Source organism: Musca autumnalis, unplaced genomic scaffold (genome assembly GCF_047663935.1).
Source record: "Musca autumnalis isolate F117 unplaced genomic scaffold, ASM4766393v1 scaffold_2, whole genome shotgun sequence".
Taxonomy (NCBI): Eukaryota; Metazoa; Arthropoda; class Insecta; order Diptera; family Muscidae; genus Musca; species Musca autumnalis.
The window spans coordinates 29,289,313-29,316,010 of record NW_027411755.1 but is presented as its reverse complement, the minus strand read 5'-3'; the positions used below and the strand labels follow the sequence as shown (position 1 = coordinate 29,316,010).

Sequence of the window (26,698 nt, the reverse complement as noted above, 5' to 3'; positions counted from 1 at the left end):
TTAAAAAAAATCCACATTTCTGAAAAAATATTTAAAAAACCCACGTTTCTGTTTAAAAAAATTCACGTTTCTGAAAAAGAATATTTCTTAAAATGCAACGTTTATATTTTTTTAATCCAAAAAAAAAATATTTTTAAAAAATCCACATTTCTAAAAAATATTTCTTCAAAAAACAGCGCTTCTGAATTTATTAAACCCAAAAAAAATATTTTTAAAAAAATCTATATTTAAGAAATACATGCTTCTGGAAAAATATTTTTATTATTATTATTTTTTTTTTTTTTTTTTGAAAAAATTCACGTTTCTGAAAAAAATATTTTTTGAAAAAATGCACGTTTCTGAATTTTTTTTTTTAAATATAACGTTTCGGAAAAAATATTTTTTTTTCTGAAAAAATTCACGTTTCTGAAAAAAAAAATTTTTTTGAAATATCAACGTTTCGGAAAAAATATTTTTTGAAAAATCCACGTTTCTGGAAAAATATATTTGAAAAATCCACGTTTCTGAAAAAAATATTTTTTTTTTTTTGAAAAATCCATGTTTCTGAAAACATTTTTTTAAACAATCCACGTTGCTGAAAAAAATATTTGTTATTAAATTTTACCGAAAAACTATTTTTTAAAAGAATCTTCATTTCTGAAAAAATGTTTTTAACAGAATCTTCATTTCTGATATATGTTTTAAAAAATCCACGTATCTGAACAAATATTGTTTTGAAAAATCCACTTTTTTGAAAAAATATTTTTTTAAAAATCCACGTTTCCAAAAAAGTTTTTAAAAAAGCCACGTTTCTGAATTTTTATTGTTTTTTCGTTTCTAAACATCCACTTATCAAAAAAAATTTATAGAAACCCGACGTTTCTTAAGAAATATTTTTAAAAAATCCACGTTTCTTAAGAATTTTTTTAAATCCATGTTTCTTAAAAATTATTTTTTAAAAAAATATACGTTTCTTAAGAAATATTTTTTAAAAATTCACGGTTCTTAAGAAGAAATTTTTTGAAAATCCAAGTTTCTTAAAAAATATTTTTTACAAAATCCAATTACCTAAAAAGTAACTTTAAAAAAATCCACATTTCTTAAAAATTATTTTTAAAATTAAAAATAATTTCTAAAAAATCCACGTTTCTTAAAAAATAATTTCTAAAAAATCCACGTTTCTTAAAAAATAATTTTTAAAAAATCCACTTTTCATAATAAATAATTTTTAAAAAATTCACGTTTCTTATAAAATAATTTTTTAAAAATTTACGTTTCTTAAAAAATAAATTTTAAAAATTCACGTTTCTTAAAAAAATTTTAGAAATCCACGTTTTTTAAAAAATAATTCTTATAAACTCATGTTTCTTAAAAAATAATTTCCAAAAGACTCACGTTTCTTAAAAAATAATTTTTTAAAAATCCACTTTTTTAATTATTATACCCTACACCACTATGTGGTAAGGGGTATTATGTGTTAGTGCATTTGTATGTAACATACAAAAGGAAGCGAGATAGACCCATAGTTCCTTCTAGGGATATACATAGAATCACTTTCTGAGTCGATTTATGCATGTCCGTCCGTCCGTCCGTCCGTCCGTTCGCAATATACAGGTCGCATTTGTTGACCGATTTCGCTGAAAAATGGGGAATACCATTTTTTTAGCCGTCGGAAGATCAAGTTCGAAGATGGGATATATCGGTCCACGTTTTGGTATAGCCCCCATATAACGGTACCCCCCGATTTACGATATTTTGACGTTTTCAGCTACATTTTCAGACCGATTTGGCTATAATTTGACATTTAGGGTTCTTAAGTGTCAATAAACTTATATAACAAAAGTTGTGGACATAGGTCCCCGTTTTGGTATAGCCCCCATATAACGGTGCCCCCCGATTTACGGTGTTTTGATGTTTTTAGCTACATTTTCAGACCGATATAGCTATAATTTGACATTTAGGGTTCTTAAGTGTCAATAAACTTATATAACAAAAGTTGTGGACATAGGTCCACGTTTTGGTATAGCCCCCATATAACGGTACCCTCCGATTTGCGGTATTTTGACGTTTTTAGCTACATTTTCAGACCGATGTAGCTATAATTTGACCTTTAGGGTTCTTAAGTGTCAATAAACTTATATAACAAAAGTTGTGGACATAGGTCCACGTTTCGGTATAACCCCCATATAACGGTACCCCCCGATTTACGGTATTTTGACAGTTTTAGCTACATTTTCAGATCGATTTAGCTATATTTTGACACTTAGGGTTCTTAAGTGTCAATAAACTTATATAACAAAACTTGTGGACATAGGTCCACGTTTTGGTATAGCCCCCATATAACGGTACCCCCGATTTGCGGTGTTTTGACGTTTGTAGCTACATTTTCAGACCGATGTAGCTATAATTTGACATTTAAAGTTCTTAAATGTCAATAAACTTATATGACAAAACTTGTAGACATAGGTCCACGTTTTGGTATAGCCCCCATATAACGGTTCATTTAAGTTCATATTTTCGTATAGCCCAGATACCTCCGAACTAGCTGTTAATGACATTTGAAGTTCCCACGTTATGTACCGATTTTCGATATTTTGAAGATTCTAGCTAAATTTTTTAACCGAATTAGGAGTTATTTGACATTAAAGGCTCCCATCAAAAAATGTCAACATAGGCCCATGTTTTATTATAACCCCTATATAACAGTACCTCCCAATTTCTAGCCCACCAAAAATTGTCAACATACATAGTTAGATATAGGCACCATAAAAAAGGGCCTCCCGAATGAAGCATAAATGTACATAAACATTATCTGACATTTTAACGTACCCACTTAAAGTTGGGGACAGGAATATAAAGTAATTATTTCATTTTAGTTCAGAATATTTTATGGTGGAGGGTATGAAAAGTTCGGCCCGGCCGAACTTAATGCTTTTTTTACTTGTTTTTTTAACTCCGCGTTTCTTAGGAAATATTTTTTTAAAAATCCTCATTCTTTAAAAATATTTTTTAAAAAACCATGTTTCTTAAAAAATAATTTTCAAAAAGCCAACGTTTCTTAAAAAATAATTTAGAAAATTCGCGTTTCCTAAAAAATAGTTTTAAAAAAATTCACGTTTCCTAAAAAATAATTTTAAAAAGATCCACGTTTCTTAAAAAATAATCTTTAAAAAAAACAAGTTTCTTAAAAAATAATTTTTCAAAGATTCTACTTTTCTTACAAAATAATTTAAAAAAAAAAAACACGTTTCTTAAAAAATAATTTTTCTAAGATTCTACTTTTCTTACAAAATAGTTTTTAAGAAATCCACGTTTTTTAAAAAGTATTTTTTAAAATTTTATTTAAAAAACAATAGTTAAAAACCTTTCGTTATTAAAAAAATATTTAAAAAATCCACGTTTCTTAAAAAATAATTTCTAAAATTTAATTTCAAAAAAAAAATTAAAAAACATGTTTCTTAAAAAAATCTTAAAAAAATTACCACACTTCTTAAAAAATAATTTTTAAGAATACTTTCAATAAAATCCATAAAATCAATCTTTCTTAAAAAATACTTTTTTTTTAAATCCATGTTTCTTAAAAATAATTTTTAAATATTCACGTTTCTGAAATATATCTTTTTTAATCCACGTTTCTAAAAAAAAAAATATTTTTAATAAACAAGGATTTTTTAAAAAATTCTTTTTTAAGAAGCATTGTATTTTTTTAAGATTTTTTTAAGAAAGATGTTTTTTTAATTATTTTTTGAAATTAAATTTTAAAAATAATTTTTTAAGAAACGTGGATTTTTTAAATATTGTGTTTAAAGAAAAATTGATTTTATTATAAATTATTTTTTAAGTTTTTTTTTTGAAATTAAATTTTAAAAATAATTTTTTAAGAAACGAGGATTTTTTAAATATTTTTTAATTAACAAGGATTTTTTGAAAATTATTTTTTAAGATTTTTTAAGAAAGATGTTTTTTATTTTTTTTTTAAATTAAATTTTAAAAATTCTTTTTAAAGAAACGTGAATTTTTTAAATAGTATTTTTTAATAAAGAAAGTTTTTTAACAATTGTTTTTTAAATAAAATTTTAAAAAATACTTTTTAAGAAAAGTGGATTTCTTAAATTATATTTTTTAATAAAGAAAGTTTTTTAACAATTGTTTTTCAAATTAAATTTTAAAAAATACTTAAAGAAACGTGGATTTCTTAAAAATTATTTTTTAAGAAAAGTAGAATCTTTGAAAAATTCGTTAAAATTCGGTTCATAAAAAAATTAAAATATTCATGTTTCAAAAAAATCATTTTTAAAAATCCATGTTCCTTAAAAATAATTTTTAAATATGCACGTTTCTGAAATATTTTTTTTAATCCACGTTTCTAAAAAAATTTATTTTTAAAAAATCCACATATCTGAAAAATATATTTTAGAAAATCCACATTTCTAAAATAATAATTATAAAACAAACACGTTTATTAAAACAAAAATTTTAAAAAATTCACGTTTTTAAAAAAAAATATTTTTAAAAAATCCTCGTCTCTTAAAAAATAATTTTTAAAAAGTCCACGTTTATTAAAAAATAATTTTTAAAACATCCACGTTTCTTAAAAATAATTTCTAAAAAATCCACATTTCTTAAAAAATAAATTTCAAAACATCCACGTTTCTTATTTTTAAAAAATACACGTTTCTTAAAAAGTAATTTTTAACACACCCACGTTTCTTAAAATATAATGTCTAAAAATCCACATTTCTTAAATAAATAATTTTTAAAAAATCCACGTTTTTTATTTTTTGTTTTTTAAATACACGTTTCTTAAAAAAAAAATAAAAAATCACGTTTCTTAAATTTTTTTATACACGTTTCTTAAAAAATAGTTTTTAAAAAATTCAAGTTTCTTAAAAAATAATTTTTAAAAAGTCCACCTTTCTTATTTTTTTTCAATCCACGTTTCTAAGAAATATTTCTAAAATATCCACCTTTCTCAAAAAGTATTTTCTACCAAGTCCACGTTTCTGAAAAACTGATTTAAACAAATCCACTTTTTTGAAAAATATATTTTTAAAAAATCCAACTATCTGAAAAATATATTTTTTTTAAAAAATCCACATTTCTAAGATAAAAATTTTAAAACAAAAACGTTTATTAAAACAATAATTTTAAAAAATTCACGTTTCTTAAAAAAAGTAATTTTTAAAAAATCCTCGTCTCTTAAAAAGTAATTTTTAAAAAATCTGCATTTCTTTAAAAAGTAATTTTTAAAAAATCTACATTTCTTAAAAATAATTTCTAAAAAATCCACGTTTCTTAAAATATAATTTTTTTAAAAGTCCACATGTCTTAAAAAATATTTTTTAAAAGTTTAAAAAATCCACCTTTCTTAAAATATAATTGTTTAAAAGTCCACATGTCTTAAAAAATATATTTTTTAAAGATCCACGTTTCTGAAAAAAATTATTTTTTTTTTTCAAATCCACGTTTCTTTGCTGTTGGTCCCTGAATATTTGTCTTTTCAATGACCAACCTCTCTTTCCCTTTACCCATTCAATGTTAACAAATAGAAACCGTTAACTTGATTTGTTTATCTTCCATTTAGTTTTGTTTCTTAACCAAACAATTTAGTGTTTATTAATGTGCGTGGAGGATTCCCCTGAGCATAAATCATTGAACTTAATACCTTGACATTATTTTGAATGATATTTACACACAGTTTTTACAGACAATCGTGTGGCAAGGACATGTTTACTGGTGTTAATCGCATTGCATGTTAAAATAACTTTTGACGGTTTGTTTTTTGTTCATTTGATTTGTTCAGATATAAGTTTACAATGTATCCACCGTAGTATGTATGAGGCTTACAAGCTGGCAGATAATGCAAAACATATTCGACATATGTATGTCATTTAAAATTCAAAGTGTCAAATGCTACAATTAACAACTATCGATGCCCTACATGCTCTAAGGAAGACAGATGGATAATATAAAGAGTTCGTAGGAAAATTTTAGAAGTTTTCATCTTTCATTCGTTATTCCTTCATCTACAGATCAACCCAGATAGAGGTCATAAAGGTACAATAGATATGGGACCTTCATAAAGTAGTTGATTTGCAATTTTTTGAGTCAAGACATTTCAATTCATTTCAAGACAGTTCAAGACTAGATGTTGTGTTATTTGGTAATCTTAAAAGCCGCTTGACCCAAATTTTTTAGCACATTCTGAATTAAAATATATTTTTGCTAGGGTAAGCCAATACGTTTACTGACTGAAATCACAGAACGTAGAGTACAATTTACCTGTCTTTTTTACTCTATGCACTCCGCATTGGCGCTTGTTGGTAACAAAAGGTTGCAAAAAATAAGAACTTAAAGAAATAATTATTAGGCTGATTTAAATTATTTGATTGTTAGCACCCACAAATGACACATGTCACATGTCACAAGCACACACCAACAAACACATTTTGCACAATTAAACAATCACGAATATCTGGCATGGAGACTGTGGACAGACAGTTCACTCGAAAGCTATAAAGTAGAAAGTTCACATCAACAAAAAATGCAGCTGAGGGAAAAGTATGCAAAACGAATTGAGGAGAAAAATGGAAAAATTGGTGTGGCCAAACTTGTAGAGGATATATGCAACGATTTGCTTAGAATATCCACAGTACATGGGGTTGCAGATATATTTTCAAAATCTACAAAGCTCTTACAAAGGTAAGCTAGAAGAATATCCAACGACTACTACCAGCTTTAAATGTAAAACTTACTTCCTTCACATTCTAGAATTTTTCTCATAACCGGTTGGATAATATCAATTATCTTCTTTAGCATCATTGCATGGAACATTATCTACATTTGTCGCTATAAACCCTTCGAAACTGTCATTGCAGAACTGCATTATCCCATATATAAGATACCCTTTGCCGATGTTACAATTTGTAATTTGAATCGTTTAAATTGGCAACGTTACGAAGAGGCTAAGGTGGAATTTATACAGCCGCAACACCAAACCCCAGAATACGAACAGGTGTTTGTGGAAACCCTCAATGCTTACGATAACCTACGATTTAATCGTTTAGATATGTTGCGGAATCTCTACGAATTATTCCCCCAGAAGCTTTTGTATGATTTAAATTACATTAATTTCACACAGGCTGTTGAATTTATGGCCTGGAAATGTGATGAAATATTTTCGGATTGTTCGTGGCATAATGTTAGCTATGATTGTTGTGAAATCTTTACGCCCCGACGTTCCCAAAAAGGCATGTGTTTGGCTTTCAATACCATTGAAGGTGAGTTGGGTGCCCGAAGAGCCCAAGAAGACCCTTACTATCCCAGACGTTCGGCGGGCATAGGTCCCTCAACTGGTTTAAGGGTTGCCATACACATCCATGAAGCTTGGCATTCACCAACAACAACACAACTTAAGAAGGGGATTATGGTAAGTTGCATTTGGTTCTATATATGAAAAAGTTTCTATATTTATTCCTGTAATAGGTAATGTTTGTTGAGCCTCATGTCTGGGGTTATGTACATCGAGAAATTCCAACAAACACTAGAGCATGGGTTTCTTTAACCGCCCAAATGCACATACATCACAACAATACAAGGATTTTTTTCACCCGATGACAGAGAGTGTGTGTTTCAGGTATGTTGGGAAGGAGCAAACCAATTATTAGTTAAAAACAAGTAAGCAAAGGTTATAGTCGGACGGGGCCGACCATGTGATACCCTACACCACAATTTTTTTCAGGCCATTGCGAAAATAGTTCATTGTGGTTATATCCATATTTTATACCGATAGAAATAGCTAATAACGAATAGAAATTCAAATATAATAATAACACTGTGAACCGAAATTTTGGGGGGTGGAAAATTCCTATTGGAGATGAAAGCCCTTGGTGAGTATATACAGAACCCCGAAGGACAGATTCGCCGTGAGTCGAACTTTCGCGATATGGCGTGATGAATATTTTGCTGGACACCCCAAAAGCCATCTGGAGTCAACGTTATATCATTGTTCGCTGTTATTTAGCCTTATATTTAAGATGACATGTCTTCAGTCAAATCGAATGAGGATTATTTTCGTAGAGCACTTCGACCTTCTAGCTCGCTTCCTTCAATGTCCTTTTCGTCCTTTATTTTAAGAGCCGCTATAAAAGTACCACAAGATGACGTTTTTCAGCTTCGAAATGTTCTGCAAAAATGTCGGCCAGAAAATTTTAGGTACGGCTCTCCTTGACAACAAATCGATTTTGTCGCGTTTTCGTGGTCGTTTTGTGCATTTGTCCTGTTTTTGTTCAGAAAAATAATATATTTTGTTTTTATACCCTATACCACAATGTGGAAAAGGGTATTATAAGTTTGTTTTGGTAAAAATTCATGTAACACCGCGAAATATTCGTCGGAGACCCCCAATGTGGTATACCAATCTTCATATCTCGACGAGATAAAGCGATTTTGAGATGTGTGTCCGTCCGTCCTTCCGTCCGTCCGTCCGTCCGTCCGTCTGTCCATTATAAATTGTAAACACGCTCCAGGCCGCAATTATGGACCGATCGTCACGAAATTTTGTATGGAGGTCGGGTTCAGATCAGAATAGATCCATATTCTTATTGGTGATGATCGTGAAATGTTTAGCGGGTGAAATGGACCAAAAACATAATATTTATCCAATTTTCTAGCGGCTCTGTAGGTCTCAATAATAGTCCGATCAACGCGTAATTTTAAATAAGGAAAGAGTATATCACAAAGAAGAAGCTTGCAATTTGAGATGGCGATCGGATAATATTTAGAGGGTTAAATGGACCAAAACTTCTGTGTGAAAATTGTGAAAATTTTTAATATACAGCCTATATCTTAATTCCTGGAAGTGACATTCCAGGCAAGTGAGATATACTTGAAAGTGGAACGCTTGACCTTTCAATTGATGCCAATTATGTTGGTGTGCATGATCAGATAACAGAGTTACAGCCTAATATAGTCCGTTATTTGTTTGTAGTGTAATAATACACTCGCTAGAAGTCGCAATTATACATCAATAGTCACGACATTTGCACCGGGTAAGAGTATAGGTCGAAAAAGATGCCTACAATTTTGAATGATGATCTGATATTCTTTAGCGGGTGAAATGGACCATTACTTTTGTATGAAAAATATAAAATTTGTATTTTTGGTCGATATTTTAATTCCTTGAGGACATATATATTTCGCAAAGTAGCCTACATATGGAAAAAAACTACTGACCTTTCCTCTGATGTAAATTAAAATAAGTGCTTGCTAGATAACGGGGCTAATGCCTAATATATAATGGGTTCTGTGTAGAGAACCACATTTTTATCTCATGCTACATATTGTCTCTCCAAAAGTTTATGTAACACCACGAAATATTCGTCCTAGACCCCTTAGTTGGTATGCCAAAATTCATATCTCGACGAGATAAAGCGATTTAGCGATGTGTGTCCGTCCATTAAAAATTGTAAACAAGCTTTAGGCCGCAATTATGGACCGATTGTAACGAATTTTTTAAGGAGGTTGGGTTCGGGCCAGAATAGAAATGATTATTTTTTGCTGATGATCGTGAAATGTTCAGGGAATGAAATGGACCAAAAACGAAATTTTAACCAATTTTGTAGCGGCTCCGTAGGTCAAAATAATAACCCGCAAAATTTTAAACAAAGTTTGAGTTTATGATAAAGCAGAAGGGTACAAACCAACGTGAAGATCAGATAATACTTAGCGGGTTAAATGGACTGAAACTTTTGTGTGAAATTGGTAAAAATTTCAATAACGTAGCGGTTAAACAACGGAAGTAGTAGTACTACATAAGTGAGTTTCATTACATTTTAGTTTGTGTGAACTAAATTTTCCTTTCCTGCTACAAAAATGTCTTTGTCATGCTAGATAACTTTTTGGTTTTGGTCATAAGTATTATACATTACATCTCTGATATTTGATAATTAAATTTTCACAATCATTGAAAAGAAGTTCCGTGGAGAGCGATTGTCCAGGGATAGTGGTATAGGGTATCCCATGGTCGGCTCCGTCCGACTATAGACTTTTCTTACTTGTTTATTTTTGTTTTAAGTTCATGTCGTAAGAAAAATATTTTTTTAAGTGCAAGACCTAAGACAAATATTTTTTAATCTATATCCTCACAAAAAAAAAAAAAAATATTAATAAAATAAAAAAATAAATATATGTTTTAAACACACTACCATTAATAGACATTTATTAGAAATCGACGTCCTTGACTTTATTGTTCTGAAATCCACGTCCTTGTTGTTGTTTTCAATCCACTTCTTTGAAAGAATTATTTTTTTAATCATTGTCATTAAACAATAGCTTTTTTATAATTCAAGTTCTTGATTTTTTTTAATTCATGTCCTTGAAAAATGTTTTTTTAATACACGTCCTTGAAAATTATTTTTTACTCCATGTCCTTAATTTTTTTAAAATTCACTAAAACATATATCTTAAAAATCCACGTCCTTGAAAGATCATTTTCTTTTAAAATCCTAGAAAAATTAGTTTTAAACTCACGTCCTTGAAAAATTTTGCTTTAATCTGATAATAATCATTTCCACGTCAAAAATATTTTTTTATATATCCACTTTCTTGAAAAATATTTCTGTTAAAATCTAAAATCCTCAAAAAAGGATTTTTTAAACCACGTTCTCACGTTCCCACGTTGGTAAAAAAAAATTCGTTTAAAAAATCCACGTAGTTGAAAAAAATCCAATATGGTGAAAAAAAAATATTTTTTTAAAAAAATTTTCTTTTAAAGAATCCAAGTAGGTGAAAAAAACTATTCTTTTAAAAAACACAAGTCCTAAAGGAAAATATTTTTTAAAAAATTCAAAAAAATTCAAATACTCCACTCAAACAATCGAAAATTCAGTTCCGTAAAAAAATATTTTTTTAAAAAAGGCACGTCGCACAGTGGTTCAGAATAGTTTTTTCCTGGTCAAAATTCTGTAACTTTTGAACGGATAAAGATATTTTCACAATTCTTTTTTTGTTAGACAGATAACACAAATTCAGTAGGGTAGTTGCAGAGGAATTCAATGTCAAATTTAAACTTTTGAATTTTTTACTATTTTTCATCAAAATATCAGTGTTTTTGTGTCTTTTTATCTTCTTATATATTAAAGAAGGTCAAACGCCAATAAATAAATTATAAAAATACCAAAAAAAAAAATTAATAAAAAAGTTTTTCGAAAAAAAAAAATTAAAATTTTTTTCACAAATTTTTCACATAAAAATATACAATTTGTGTAAAAAAGCTTTATTTCATATGGGAATTTTTATGGAAAAACACACATTTTTACCCATGTAATTTCAATAAATTTAAAAAAGTGTTAAACGGACGTAACATGACGGGAACAAAAGTATAAATGGGCTGAAAGAGGAAACTCTCTGGCATATTTCTGTGGAAACAGAACATTGTTCCATGTTGTTCCACAAAAGTTCTAGTCCACTAAATTTGGAATTTCATAAAATTTAGTACCTGAGGAAAAGTAAAATAGCTCATGTTGTGTAAACGCCACAGTAATTTGTTTAATTTTTAAAGGCCACAATTCTACCTACCTAACAAAAAACAGCGAATGCAATATATGTTATAGTTTCCGAGAAATAGCAATTTCTTTCTCCAGAAGTTTTCAAAAATTACGTATTTCTCAAACATGGGAAAAATGTTCGTCTTTAGGGGCACCCCACGCCCGCACCTTCCAATATTTTGACCCAATTTTTTGGTTTCCTTAGTTTCAATATGTTTACTATCGAATCCCATATAGAAATTTAATATCTGATTTTTGGCCAGGAAAATCGTTTCTTGAACCATTGTACGTCGGTAAAAGATTATTCTTTTAAAAAATCCAAGTCGGTAAAAAATTATTCTTTTAAAAAATCCAAGTTGGTAAAAAATTATTCTTTTAAAAAATCCAAGTCGGTAAAAAAAACGTCTTTTAAAAAATCCAAGTTGGTAAAAAAACGTCTTATTAAAAATCGACGTCGGTAAAAAAATATTCTCTTAAAAAATCCACGTCCTTAAGGAAAATATTTTTTAAAAAATCCACGTCCTTAAGGAAAATATTTTTTAAAAAATCCACGTCCTTAAGGAAAATATTTTTTAAAAAATCCACGTCCTTAAGGAAAATATTTTTTAAAAAATCCACGTCGGTAAAAGAATTTTCTTTTAAAAAATCCACGTCGGTAAAAGAATTTTCTTTTAAAAAATCCACGTCGGTAAAAGAATTTTCTTTTAAAAAATCCACGTCGGTAAAAGTATTTTCTTTTAAAAAATCCACGTCGGTAAAAGAATTTTCTTTTAAAAAATCCACGTCGGTAAAAAAATATTCTTTTAAAAAATCCACGTCGGTAAAAGAATTTTCTTTTAAAAAATCCACGTCGGTAAAAGAATTTTCTTTTAAAAAATCCACGTCGGTAAAAGAATTTTCTTTTAAAAAATCCACGTCGGTAAAAGAATTTTCTTTTAAAAAATCCACGTCGGTAAAAGAATTTTCTTTTAAAAAATCCACGTCGGTAAAAGAATTTTCTTTTAAAAAATCCACGTCGGTAAAAGAATTTTCTTTTAAAAAATCCACGTCGGTAAAAGAATTTTCTTTTAAAAAATCCACGTCGGTAAAATAATTTTCTTTTAAAAAATCCACGTCGGTAAAATAATTTTCTTTTAAAAAATCCACGTCGGTAAAAGAATTTTCTTCTAAAAAATCCACGTCGGTAAAAGAATTTTCTTTTAAAAAATCCACGTCGGTAAAAGAATTTTCTTTTAAAAAATCCACGTCGGTAAAATAATTTTCTTTTAAAAAATCCACGTCAGTAAAATAATTTTCTTTTAAAAAATCCACGTCAGTAAAATAATTTTCTTTTAAAAAATCCACGTCAGTAAAATAATTTTCTTTTAAAAAATCCACGTCGGTAAAAGAATTTTCTTTTAAAAAATCCACGTCGGTAAAAGAATTTTCTTTTAAAAAATCCACGTCGGTAAAAGAATTTTCTTTTAAAAAATCCACGTCGGTAAAAGAATTTTCTTTTAAAAAATCCACGTCGGTAAAAGAATTTTCTTTTAAAAAATCCACGTCGGTAAAAGAATTTTCTTTTAAAAAATCCACGTCGGTAAAATAATTTTCTTTTAAAAAATCCACGTCGGTAAAAGAATTTTCTTTTAAAAAATTCACGTCGGTAAAAGAATTTTCTTTTAAAAAATTCACGTCGGTAAAAGAATTTTCTTTTAAAAAATCCACGTCGGTAAAAGAATTTTCTTTTAAAACATCCACGTCGGTAAAAGAATTTTCTTTTAAAAAATCCACGTCGGTAAAAGAATTTTCTTTTAAAAAAACCACGTCGGTAAAAGAATTTTCTTTTAAAAAATCCACGTCGGTAAAAGAATTTTCTTTTAAAAAATTCACGTCGGTAAAAGAATTTTCTTTTAAAAAATCCACGTCGGTAAAAGAATTTTCTTTTAAAAAATCCACGTCGGTAAAAGAATTTTCTTTTAAAAAATCCACGTCGGTAAAAGAATTTTCTTTTAAAAAATCCACGTCAGTAAAATAATTTTCTTTTAAAAAATCCACGTCAGTAAAATAATTTTCTTTTAAAAAATCCACGTCAGTAAAATAATTTTCTTTTAAAAAATCCACGTCAGTAAAATAATTTTCTTTTAAAAAATTCACGTCGGTAAAAGAATTTTCTTTAAAAAAATCCACGTCGGTAAAAGAATTTTCTTTTAAAAAATCCACGTCGGTAAAAGAATTTTCTTTTAAAAAATCCACGTCGGTAAAAGAATTTTCTTTTAAAAATCCACGTCGGTAAAAGAATTTTCTTTTAAAAAATCCACGTCGGTAAAAGAATTTTCTTTTAAAAAATCCACGTCGGTAAAAGAATTTTCTTTTAAAAAATCCACGTCGGTAAAAGAATTTTCTTTTAAAAAATCCACGTCGGTAAAAGAATTTTCTTTTAAAAAATCCACGTCGGTAAAAGAATTTTCTTTTAAAAAATTCACGTCGGTAAAAGAATTTTCTTTTAAAAAATCCACGTCGGTAAAAGAATTTTCTTTTAAAAAAACCATGTCGGTAAAAGAATTTTCTTTTAAAAAATCCACGTCGGTAAAAGAATTTTCTTTTAAAAAATTCACGTCGGTAAAAGAATTTTCTTTTAAAAAATCCACGTCGGTAAAAGAATTTTCTTTTAAAAAATCCACGTCGGTAAAAGAATTTTCTTTTAAAAAATCCACGTCGGTAAAAGAATTTTCTTTTAAAAAATTCACGTCGGTAAAAGAATTTTCTTTTAAAAAATCCACGTCGGTAAAAGAATTTTCTTTTAAAAAATCCACGTCGGTAAAAGAATTTTCTTTTAAAAAATCCACGTCGGTAAAAGAATTTTCTTTTAAAAAATCCACGTCGGTAAAAGAATTTTCTTTTAAAAAATCCACGTCGGTAAAAGAATTTTCTTTTAAAAAATCCACGTCGGTAAAAGAATTTTCTTTTAAAAAATCCACGTCGGTAAAAGAATTTTCTTTTAAAAAATCCACGTCGGTAAAAGAATTTTCTTTTAAAAAATCCACGTCGGTAAAAGAATTTTCTTTTAAAAAATCCACGTCGGTAAAAGAATTTTCTTTTAAAAAATCCACGTCGGTAAAAGAATTTTCTTTTAAAAAATCCACGTCGGTAAAAGAATTTTCTTTTAAAAAATCCACGTCGGTAAAAGAATTTTCTTTTAAAAAATCCACGTCGGTAAAAGAATTTTCTTTTAAAAAATCCACGTCGGTAAAAGAATTTTCTTTTAAAAAATCCACGTCGGTAAAAGAATTTTCTTTTAAAAAATCCACGTCGGTAAAAGAATTTTCTTTTAAAAAATCCACGTCGGTAAAAGAATTTTCTTTTAAAAAATTCACGTCGGTAAAAGAATTTTCTTTTAAAAAATCCACGTCGGTAAAAGAATTTTCTTTTAAAAAATCCACGTCGGTAAAAGAATTTTCTTTTAAAAAATCCACGTCGGTAAAAGAATTTTCTTTTAAAAAATCCACGTCGGTAAAAGAATTTTCTTTTAAAAAATCCACGTCGGTAAAAGAATTTTCTTTTAAAAAATCCACGTCGGTAAAAGAATTTTCTTTTAAAAAATCCACGTCGGTAAAAGAATTTTCTTTTAAAAAATCCACGTCGGTAAAAGAATTTTCTTTTAAAAAATCCACGTCGGTAAAAGAATTTTCTTTTAAAAAATCCACGTCGGTAAAAGAATTTTCTTTTAAAAAATCCACGTCGGTAAAAGAATTTTCTTTTAAAAAATCCACGTCGGTAAAAGAATTTTCTTTTAAAAAATCCACGTCGGTAAAAGAATTTTCTTCTAAAAAAATCCACGTCGGTAAAAGAATTTTCTTTTAAAAAATCCACGTCGGTAAAAGAATTTTCTTTTAAAAAATCCACGTCGGTAAAAGAATTTTCTTTTAAAAAATCCACGTCTGTAAAATAATTTTCTTTTGAAAAATGCACGTCGGTAAAAGAATTTTCTTTTAAAAAATCCACGTCTGTAAAAGAATTTTCTTTTGAAAAATCCACGTCGGTAAAGGAATTTTCTTTTAAAAAATCCACGTCGGTAAAAGAATTTTCTTTTAAAAAATCCACGTCGGTAAAAGAATTTTCTTTTAAAAAATCCACGTCGGTAAAAGAATTTTCTTTTAAAAAATCCACGTCGGTAAAAGAATTTTCTTTTAAAAAATCCACGTCTGTAAAATAATTTTCTTTTGAAAAATCCACGTCGGTAAAAGAATTTTCTTTTAAAAAATCCACGTCTGTAAAAGAATTTTCTTTTGAAAAATCCACGTCGGTAAAGGAATTTTCTTTTAAAAAATCCACGTCGGTAAAAGAATTTTCTTTTAAAAAATCCAAGTCCTTAAGGAAAATTTTTTTTTTTAAAGATCCACGTCGGAAAAAGAATATTCTTCTAAAAAATCCACGTCGGTAAAAAAATATTCCTCTAAAAATCCAAGTCGGTAAAAAGAACATATATTTTTAAAAATCGACGTCGGTAAAAAAATATTCTCCTAAAAATCCACGTCGGAAAAAAATATCCTTTTAAAAATCCACGTCCTTAAGAAAAAATATTATTTAATAAAATATTATTTAAAAAGATATTCCTTTAAAAAATCCACGTGGGTGAAAAAACATATTCTTTTAAAAATCCACGTCCTTAAAAAAATATTTTTTTAAGATATTGTTTAAAAAATTCACGTCCTTAAGAAAAGTAATTTTTAAAAAATCTACTTCAGTGAAAATAATATTTTTTTAAAAAATGCACGTCGATGGAAAAGTTATTTATCTTAAAAATCCACGTCCGTTTAAATCCACGTCAGCGTCGGTGAAAGGAATATATTTTTTTTTAAAAATCCACATCAGTGAAAAAGTATTAGTTCTTTGTATTGAAACAAAGAACTCTGGCCCAGTTTTATGACGATTCGAGCTCAAGAATAAATCTGACCGGTGAATTTGTTTACATGCGAATTCAACAGAAACATTTAAAAACTCTCTCGTATGTAAATCAAATAACTAATCCCACTGTTAAGGTAGTTTTGGAAATTCGTACTTATGGGCACTAAATTTGGTACAATTTGGATTTGGGTGAACAGATAGCGCTTGATTCCTGAAAATCGAAAATTACTGTTGGGATGCTGAAATTACTGTTGGAGTTTAATACTGAGGTAGTTTTGGATATTCATAGTTATGGATACGAAAAGTACTAAGTGGTACTACATTTGGTACAATTTGGATGAACGGATAGAGCTGGAATCCTAAAATTTGGAATTAAGATTACTGTTTGACTGAATAATTGAGGTAGATTTGGAAATTCGTACTTATGGGAACGGAAAGCACTAAATGGTACTTAATTTGGTACAACTTGTATTTGGGTGAACGAATAGAACTGGAATACTGAAGTTTTGAATTAAGGCTACTGTTGGAGTGTGGTATTGCGGAAGTTTTGGAAATTCGTACTTATGGGTACGAGCAGTACTAAATTTGGTACAATTTGGATTTGAGTGAACAGATTGAACTGGACTCCTGAAATTCGGAATTAAAATTACTGTTGAAGTGTATGGCTGAGGGAGTTGTGGCAATTCATTCTTATGGGTACGGAAAATACTAAAATTTGTTACAATTTGGATTTTAGTAAACGGTTGGAATTTGGAATTAAAATTACTGTTGGAGTGTAGGATTGAGGAAGTTTTGAAAATTCGTACTTACGGTTAAGAGAAGTACTAAATATGGTACAATATGGATTTTTGTGAACGGATAGAGCTGGAATCCTTAAATTTGGAATTATTATTACTGAAGAAGTGTAGGATTCAGTTGGTTTTGGAAAGTCGTACTTATGGGTAAGAAAAGTACTACATGTCGTACAATTTGGTTTTGGGTGAATTAATAGAGCTGGAATCCTGAAATTTGGAATTACAATTACAGTCGAAGTGTAGGATTCAAGTAGTTTTTAAAATCGTACTTATGGGTACGAAAAGTATTAATTGGTACTAAATTTGGTACAATTTGGATTTAGATGAACGGATGGCGGTAGAATCCTGCAATTTGAAGTTATAACTATTGTTGGCCTGTTGGATTGAGGAAGGAAAATTCTAAATTGTTCTAAATTTGGTACAATTGAGATTTGGTTTAACGGATAGAGCTGGAGTCCTGAAACTCGGAATTAAGATAACTGTTAAAGTGAAGGATTGATGTAGATTTCGAAAATCTTACTTATGGGTACGAAGAGTACGAAATGGTTCTAAGTTTGGTACAATTTGGAATTGGACGAACGGATACAGTTTTTTTTTTTTTAAATATAATCCTTTATTTCTCAAAAAATATTTACTTGAAACTATTGTAAATATTTTTTGAGATGCCTCAGCGCCCAAATGGCTTTGTAGAGGCTAGCTGGCAATATTAACAATATTATCAATTCATAATTACACAATAATATATATATATTTTAATAATATTTTATTAAATGTTATCTAATAATGGAGTTTTATGTTTTTTGATATTTACAATGGAAGAAGTATTTCAACATTTTCTATTAAGTAATCCTTTAACTTCCGTTTAAAATTCGAAAATTCCACGATTTCTTTTAGCTCTTCTGGTAATAAGTTATATTGCATGGGACCAATATGTGCGATGCGTTGCTTAGTAAGTTCTAAGCGACAACGAGCGATGTTTAAATTCCTTGACTGCCTTGTTATTCGTTGTGTAACAATTAAATTTGTAATAAAGTTATTAGTTAGTGATCCTACCCCTCTCAAACATTTAAATACATACATATTTACTTGCTGTTTGTATAAACCTTTTATTGGAAGTATGTTTTTAGCATAATTTTTAAAAAGTTCAATTGTACCAAATCTTCGGGGAAGGTTAAAAACAATTTTCAATGCTGAGCTTTGAGCTGCCTGCACAGATCTTAAGGTTGTCGTATTCCTTGATGCATATATCATTGGTAGATACGTTAAACGCGAATGAATTAAAGACTGGTATAGCATCATTTCCAGATCAACACCAAATTTGTTTTTAAACTTATACAATATTCCTATTCCCGATGCCATCATGGATTTAAGATTGCCGATGTGCTCATCCCATAACAAATTTCTTCTTAGGTGCATTCCAAGATATTTTACACTGTCCGACTCAATAATCTCATTACCATCCACATGAATGCTCACAACCTCATCATTTTTAGAAGCATACGGTCGAAAACGTATAAATTTAGTTTTATTTGAATTCAATACGAGTTTATTTATCCGCAAATATTCGCAAAGTATGGAGGCATCATATTCGATTTGTGTTTGTAATACTCTCGTATAATTGTAGTTGTAAATTAAGCTGATATCATCAGCAAACATAAATAATTTGCCGTAAAAGTTAATATTTTTAATATCATCTATATATATTTTGAACAGTAGAGGTCCAAGTGCACTTCCTTGCGGAACCCCACATAAGACTGGACGTATACTGCTGGTATCATCTTCAATTTGTACGTATTGTTTTCTCATGGTCAAGTAGCTCTTAAATGACATAAGTGTGTTGGGAGAAAAACCAATAATTTTAAGTTTTTGAATTAGAATATCATGATCAACTAATTCGAATGCCTTCGAAAGATCAAAAAACACCACTACATACACAATCAATCAGATTTACGACACATTCATTTGTACCTGAACCCTTTTTAAAACCATATTGACGCTCATATATGAATTTATTACTTTCAAGATATTCACTCAGTTGATTGACTTTCAATGACTTTGCTTATAGTAGAAAGCGTATTAATCGGTCGATAATTTTGAATCGATTGTGTATTGGAGCATTTAGGAATTGGCACTATCTTCTGCATTTTCAATATGTCTGGAAAAATTGACTCGTTGGTCATTGAGATAAAAATATTAGAAAGAATCTGTGCTACTGCATATTTCCTTGTTAGCAGTAATTTCGAAGTAATTTTATCAAAACCAGGGTACCTATTCTGTAACTTTTTAACAACTTTACTCATTGTTTATTTTACAACAATCTAATTTGTTTGTTTTGTTTTTGTTACAAAAACAAAAGAAATTTTAACAACTTTTTAGTCGATAAAAGTTACAGAATAGGCCTACAGGGGCTTTATGTCTCTGTAACTTTTCCATTATACTTTCTATGACATCAGAGGAAACTGGTTCAAGATTAAAGCTTTTGTTAGTTGGAACCAAAGTTCCAAAAACATTAATATTATCATCGGCATAACTTGCTACTCCCGAACGTAATTTATCTATTGAATCTGAGAAGAATTTATTTAAGTACTCAACTTTATCTTGGTTTAATGATAAAACAACTCCATTTTCTGTAACAATTTCAGGTACAGTTGTACGCTGTTTCCCTAAATGTTTGTTCAAACATTTCCACGTTTTCTTTGTGTCACCGCGGCATTTTTCTAAGTTATTTTTATAATAATTTTCCATTAAAAACCTACTACACTTTTTTATAATTTTGCTCGTTCTTTTAAGTATTTCAGATATTTCCTTGTTGTGCCTATTCTTCCTTCTTTTAGATAAGAGATTATTTTTATAATCAATCAAACGTTCCAAAGCATCATTAATCCACGGATTAATCTTTCTTTTTTTATTAACAGGCGACATAGAGATTGTTGTGCATTGATCTATCGCTGTCGAAAAAATGTCTATTAAATTCTTACTTAAAACAGAACATGTCATACTTTCATCAAACAATAAATGCATATCAAGGAATTTTCCGACATCATCGTAATTAATATAGCAACGTTTTTCATAAGTAGTTTGAATCATTGGTTCTGTTAACTCTACTGTACAAACAATCATGTTGTGATCAGCGAAATTATTCTCAATTGAATATACCAGGGTTTCGGAGTCGAGGTATTTTCGGCTCGACTCCGACTCCGACTCCAGGCGAGTTTTTTTTACGACTCCGACTCCGACTCAGACTCCGGGTCGACTCCGAGAGTGAATTCCTATACCACTTAAAAAGTATTAAAATGTGCACAAAATTGTAATTTTTTCCTATATAGGCTAATGTGTTAGTTCAAATACATTCGAACATATCAATACTGTTTCTGCCGAATCTTACATTGACAAATATCAAAGTTAGAAAGTTTTCTTTCGGTTTTCCTTTTTTTGCACGAGTATATTCTGGACGGAATTCTTCCGCATGAGAGAATCTTTAAGCCTTCAAAATATTTGAAAATGATGGGGCAATACAAATCGTAAGGACTACATGCAATAAAAACTATAAGCAATTCACGACCAAGTTTCAAACTGGATGTAAGCCAAGAATTTGTTGTGCTTAGCCTCAAAAGGAGACCCCCAGTTGTAAAGCACAATTAAAGCCACTTTTCATGATTTTTTCCCGAAAAAACTACTTAACTTTATGGCAGATTTTTTTCTTCATCTGAAAGAGAAAAATATTACCAAGTTTTGAGGTCGTCTACGAATCCTTTTTTTATTAAAGTATTTTGCGGTGCAAACTCTATCTCAAAAACTATCGCGAGAAAAACACAGTTTATATGCTGCATACAAAATAAAATAAATTGTTCCCATCCAACGCTCATACTGTGGCAATATTGTTCCGATCGACTTACAAATTTTACCACATATTCTATGCTACTTATACTTTCTACTTTTTTCTGAAATTTATAAGTAGGGATCACCCATTAAACCCTCACATTTTGAACTTGGTGTGGTGTGGATAATTTTATTGAAATATTTGAGATATATTGTGTACACCACTCAGCACGTAGGCAGATGGATGTTTTCTGGAACTGAAAAATTAGCAAACGATGAGATTTCGTGCATGAAAATATTCTACAAAAATGTTGCTAGGAACATTTCAAGTAGGGTCGGTTCACTAGGACGAGAAATCGATATTGCCATGTTTTCATACTGTTTTTTGAGAAAGTAACGGGTAAAACTGATAAAAGACAATGAAAACGTGACAATGTCGATTTCTTCATATAATTTTCGGTGGAACATTTTTGTAGAAACTTTAATTTTGTTTTACTTTTTTGGTTCAAGAACAAAAAGGACATGGAAGAAACTGAGCTAGGATATTTGACAGAAAGTTTCCTCATTCCATTTAACTGAAAACATGTCATCTAAAAATGATGAAAAAATATCTCCAAACAGAGATATAAAACTATTTTCTCAATGATTGATAGGGGTCAAATAAAAAAAAAAAAACATTATGTCATGACTCAGAAATTTCAGCTATGGGATCCATTGGGGTTCTCAATTGGGGCTTTCATTCCCAAAAGGAATTTTCCTCCCCCAGATATTAACTTCCATTTTGTGTCACAGGGTATTCAGTAAGATTTCCCATATATATCACAATGTCTTTTATAGAAGACAAGGATGACTTCTCATAAAAGACAAGATGAGAATACCAATAGACCTTTGTGAGAAGACCAGTAAGACTTCTGACGAAAGGTCCAGTCTTAATTCGATTGTCATAGAACTTTACTTTTGTTTGCAAAAATGTAATATTTTTTAATATTTCTTTATTTATCGATATTTCGCAATCATTTAAATTGCATTTATGAATTATTGTAGAATATCCTGAAGATGCAATTTAAATGATTGCGAAATATCGACAAATAAAGAAATATTAATACAAAAGACCTCGAGATTGGAAAAATCATTAATTTCAATAAATAATGAGTTTAAAAAAGTTCTTGTTTCAAATTTAATGTTATATTTCTATAACGTGGAAAAAATTTTGCCCGGAGTCGGAGTCGAGTTATTTTTTTCGACTCAGACTCCGACTCCGACTCCAGTAAAATTGCTCGACTCCGACTCGTAGACTCCGACTCCGACTCCGACTCCGAAACCCTGGAATATACGGATAAACATCTAGACACATTACTAAAAACGCAATCCAAACAAGATTTGCTAGAAGGCCGTGTAACAAGATTGTGACACGATTCCAATTTTGATTCAGCAAATATGTCAATTAGGGCATTTTTTTGGTTGTTAAAATTAAGCAAGTTTACATTTAAATCTCCCATGACAATGCAAGGTGAATTGTTAATTTTCAAGAGAAATATTTCCAGTTTTTGTAAGAAAATGTTATATGAACATTTTTGTGATCTGTATATAGAAAAGATTTTTACAGGTTGACCGTTTATTTTTATGTCTGGCAAAGACAAAACTATCACATCAACGAAATTGTCACTTTGGTTAAGTAAAACATCATCTTTAATAGTTTCTGTTATGTAAACGGTTGTTCCCCCATACGAATCTTTCCTGCAACGGTGAATCGCTTTGAAGCTATCCATCGCATATATACATATTGGTAATTTTCCGATCAAACCATGTTTCTTGTACAGCAATGATCTAAGGTATGCAATTTAACTCACTTATAACTCTTTTGAATTCATTAAATTTATTCAGCGATGAAATACTTCTCACATTGAAAGACAATATATTCATTGAATTTTTATTTAATTTATTGATTGAATACTCATTGAAAGAATTTACGTTATAAAAATAGTTCAAAATCATTAATTTTTTAAAGTTTAAAACTTTAATATTACTATATGTTTTAGATTATTTTAATTTGGTGACTCAAAGGTTCCATCTTCTTCACATTCGTCTTCAGTACTGATTTCATCTTCATCCACAGGAATTTTTCGTTGACAAGATCTTATTCCAACCCTTTTACACAAAATATTATCAACATCTTTCATTGAGTTTAAACGGATCGGCTTAGAATTTTCATCTTTTTTAACAAAAACGTTGCCATGTTTGGTATGAACATATTTGAATCCCACAGATTTCAAAGACTTGGCGTAATTAAATAGTTGTAGAGATTCACGACTCAAAAAATCGTTGACGTACACTCCTTTCAAATCATCAACATTTTTTAGTTTTGATTTTTCATTCATCAGTTTGGATTTCGATTTAGAATTTGCAACTTTGACAATCATGGATGTTTTATTTCCCGTGTTTTTATTTTTGTTTACAAAATATGCATCATCAACATCTTCTTTATTTATGTTTGCTTCAACTTTCTTTGAGATTTCCAACAACAAGTCGATAGCTTCAACATTCTCTCTGTTTACCAAACCATTTATGACACAATCGTTCATTACACGAACGTCATTTAAAAGTTTAACAGATGATTTGAGACAGTTAACTTCTTCTCTCAAATTTTGATTCTCCTTTTCCAACTTCTCTATTTTCTTATTGTTCTTATGAACTCCTTTTAATATTTCGTCATACTGTGTTGACATAAATTGCATAGTTTCTTTTATTTCGCGTAATTGAGTAAGTTGAGACTTTATTTCACTCAATTCACTCATCAACGACGTTTCACTAGGCATGCATAAAAAACATTTGTACTCAAGAGATCGGTCTTCAATGAGAGCATCGATTTTTTTCTCGTCTAACTTCGTACAACGTGCATGGAGAAACTTTTCACAAACGTCACATCAGGGATGGAAAATTCAGTACAATAGTACTTTTTTCAGTACCATTTCACTATAAAAAGTACCGAAGTACCCCCGCGGTCAATACAGTACCATTTCCATACTCTAGTCTAGAAAAATTTTATGTGGAACTAAAAATGCAATATTCAAGATAAGGGTACTAGAAATTTTAAAAATCTGGATATATGTTGGGAATATACCAAAATATGAACCTATATTGATCATTTTCTTCGTGGAGTTCTTCCACCCTTTGAGAATCCGAAATATCAAGTTACAGTCACAACGGTAGGCTAGGCTAATCATTTAAAAGACATTACAACGAGCGGTATCGAAGCACATTCCAATATGAGAATGTGCAATACCTCTTCTATGGGGGCCATATTGGTGCTAGAAAACTATCGACAGTCTGACTATCGATAGTCGAACTATCGATAGTTTGCCAGCTCTAGGCTATTTAAAACTTGCATCTATACCCACATTCTCTATAGGAATGTTTTATATCCATATCGAATACAAAGTATCTAATTTCAGTAATTTCGATGGGATAATGAGGGTAAAACTTTCAAAAGACCGTTCTATGGGGGCTATATCAGAACGTGGACCTGCACTGACAAATTTCTGGGGGAGAGTTTTGTAGCCCCAACGAAGACTAAATACCAAATTTCAACAATTTTGGTATGATAATGTGGCTCAAACCTTCAATATACCGAAAATCGGGAGGTACCGTTGTATGGTGAACCGAATAGAGCCCATTTTCAATACCAAACTTCCTAGGAGTAATTGAAGCTTCCATAACAAAAAAAACTCCATATTTAATATTGAGAGCTGTATCTGGAATTCAACAGACACGGACTTGGTTAAATACTTTATAGAGTCTCCGACGAATATTTCGATGTGTTACAAACGGAATGACAAAATTAATTATTGAAATTTTGAAATATTCTTCAGATTACATAGATATAAGCCTTTGTTGTTGTTTTTTACTGAACAAAATTTTTTTCCTTAAAAATAGTAAAAAAGTACCTTTTCAATGAAAAAAGTACCATTTTAGTACTGTTTGAAATTTTTAATTTTCCATCCCTGCGTCACATTGCATCGAATCATCATTTTGTTGTATTTGTAATTTGCAATGGGCACAAAATATTATAGGTTTAGCAATGCTTTTTCTTTGTTTTCCAGGCATTTTTTTGCAGTTCTTTTAAAAAATTTGTTTATTGATTCACTGGTGTAATTCTCGGTGTAAATGGTATTATATTTTCCAATTAAAAAGTCGTTTTATTAGAGAGCGATCGAACTGTGAGAAAAACACGTCTTGACACACGTAGGGTTGCCAGCTTCTTTTTTCAGTTGGAATCTTGAAATTTGGAATTAACATTACTGTTAATTTTTTGGTATTAATGTCAGTGTAGGGTTGAGATATGTCGTCGAAGTATACGAAAAGTGCTTAATGGCACACAATTTGTTGTGGGTGTAGGGATTTAGGGTAGTGTTTAGTGTAGTGTTGATGTGCAGCGTTGGTCTCGCTGTTAATGTGTATGGATGAGATACGGCTGATCATTTTGAAAATCGAACTAAATATTATTTAAAATTGGTATTAGTGCAACAAAATTTTCAGTTTTCGCCATTTCTATATTGAAGGGTGTTCTTTTATAGAGGTATAGACTTGAAGTTGCAATAAAACAACGAAAGATAATCTGGCATATGGCCACCGCTGGCGCCGATATAGTCCAATCTGGACATCCAATTTTCGATTACTTTTCCCAGCATTTGTGGCCGTATATCGGCAATAACACGGCGAATGTTGTCTTCCAATGGCCTTTACATAGACTCACAGAAAGTAGCCTAGCGGTGTTAAATCACAAGGTCTTGGAAGCATGGTGAATTGGCAAACCAAACTGTGAATAAATCACTTGACAGCTGGTAAACCGGTCTCCATATTGAAAAGTAATGACAACTTAAAGTTCTATACCTCTATTATTTGTTTTTATATCCATCTGCATACGAAACAGCGGGTTCTTTGCTAATAAAATATATTTAAAAAAACTTCCAGGATGAACTTGGCACGATATTCTTCAAATCTCTGCAAGGCCATAAATATATGTGGGAAAATTGTGTTGCCGAATGCCAGCAAGAGTATATGGAACTATATTGTAATTGTTCATTGGATTTATTTTATCCTCCAGGACGTTTTAGGCCATGCCTTTTAACCGATTTGGTATGTTTGTATAGGCATGAAGGTAATACCACAAATATAACCTCTAAGAAGATCTCCAATAAATTCTTCTTTGGTTTCCGCAGCTTTTCTAAGGTCATTTGAAAACAAAGAAGAAGCCCAATATGTTCAGAACGCCGGACATGGCATGAATTGTCCATGTCATTTCAATTGCATGTCAATGGATTATTTTCCCGACTTTATCATACAACACATTCCGAATGATAATGTCAATGATAATAATACAAAAATTGAACTTGCTGTATATTATTTAAGGCATACAATGCGGGTTTATGAGACCTCAGCTGTTTATCCATTTGTGGATTTGATAGGTGAGAGATATATTGTATTAATTCAAGTAAATGTATTTTTTATTTTCTTTTTCAGCTTCTTTTGGTGGTTTAGCTGGCCTTTTCTTTGGCTGTTCTCTTATTGGTATTACGGAAATTCTATATTTTTCATTTTTCGATGTACCCAAGCTGGGAATTCGTTACTTACGCTCGGGCAATCGTCTTCATCTAAAACATCAGAGTTTACAAG

The 26,698-nt window shown here is 29.8% G+C and overlaps 1 protein-coding gene across 1 annotated transcript; it reads left to right on the top strand.

Annotated features, from left to right (window-relative positions):
• Nucleotides 1-6,431: 6,431 nt before the first annotated feature.
• On the top strand, nt 6,432-26,661 carry LOC141392608 (pickpocket protein 19-like). The gene is made up of 4 exons (XM_073965541.1): nt 6,432-6,681; nt 6,751-7,408; nt 7,465-7,615; nt 26,546-26,661. The coding sequence occupies exons 1-3, from the start codon at nt 6,524-6,526 to the stop codon at nt 7,594-7,596; spliced, it is 948 nt and encodes a 315-aa protein (XP_073821642.1). The 5' UTR covers nt 6,432-6,523; the 3' UTR covers nt 7,597-7,615; nt 26,546-26,661.
• Nucleotides 26,662-26,698: the final 37 nt, after the last annotated feature.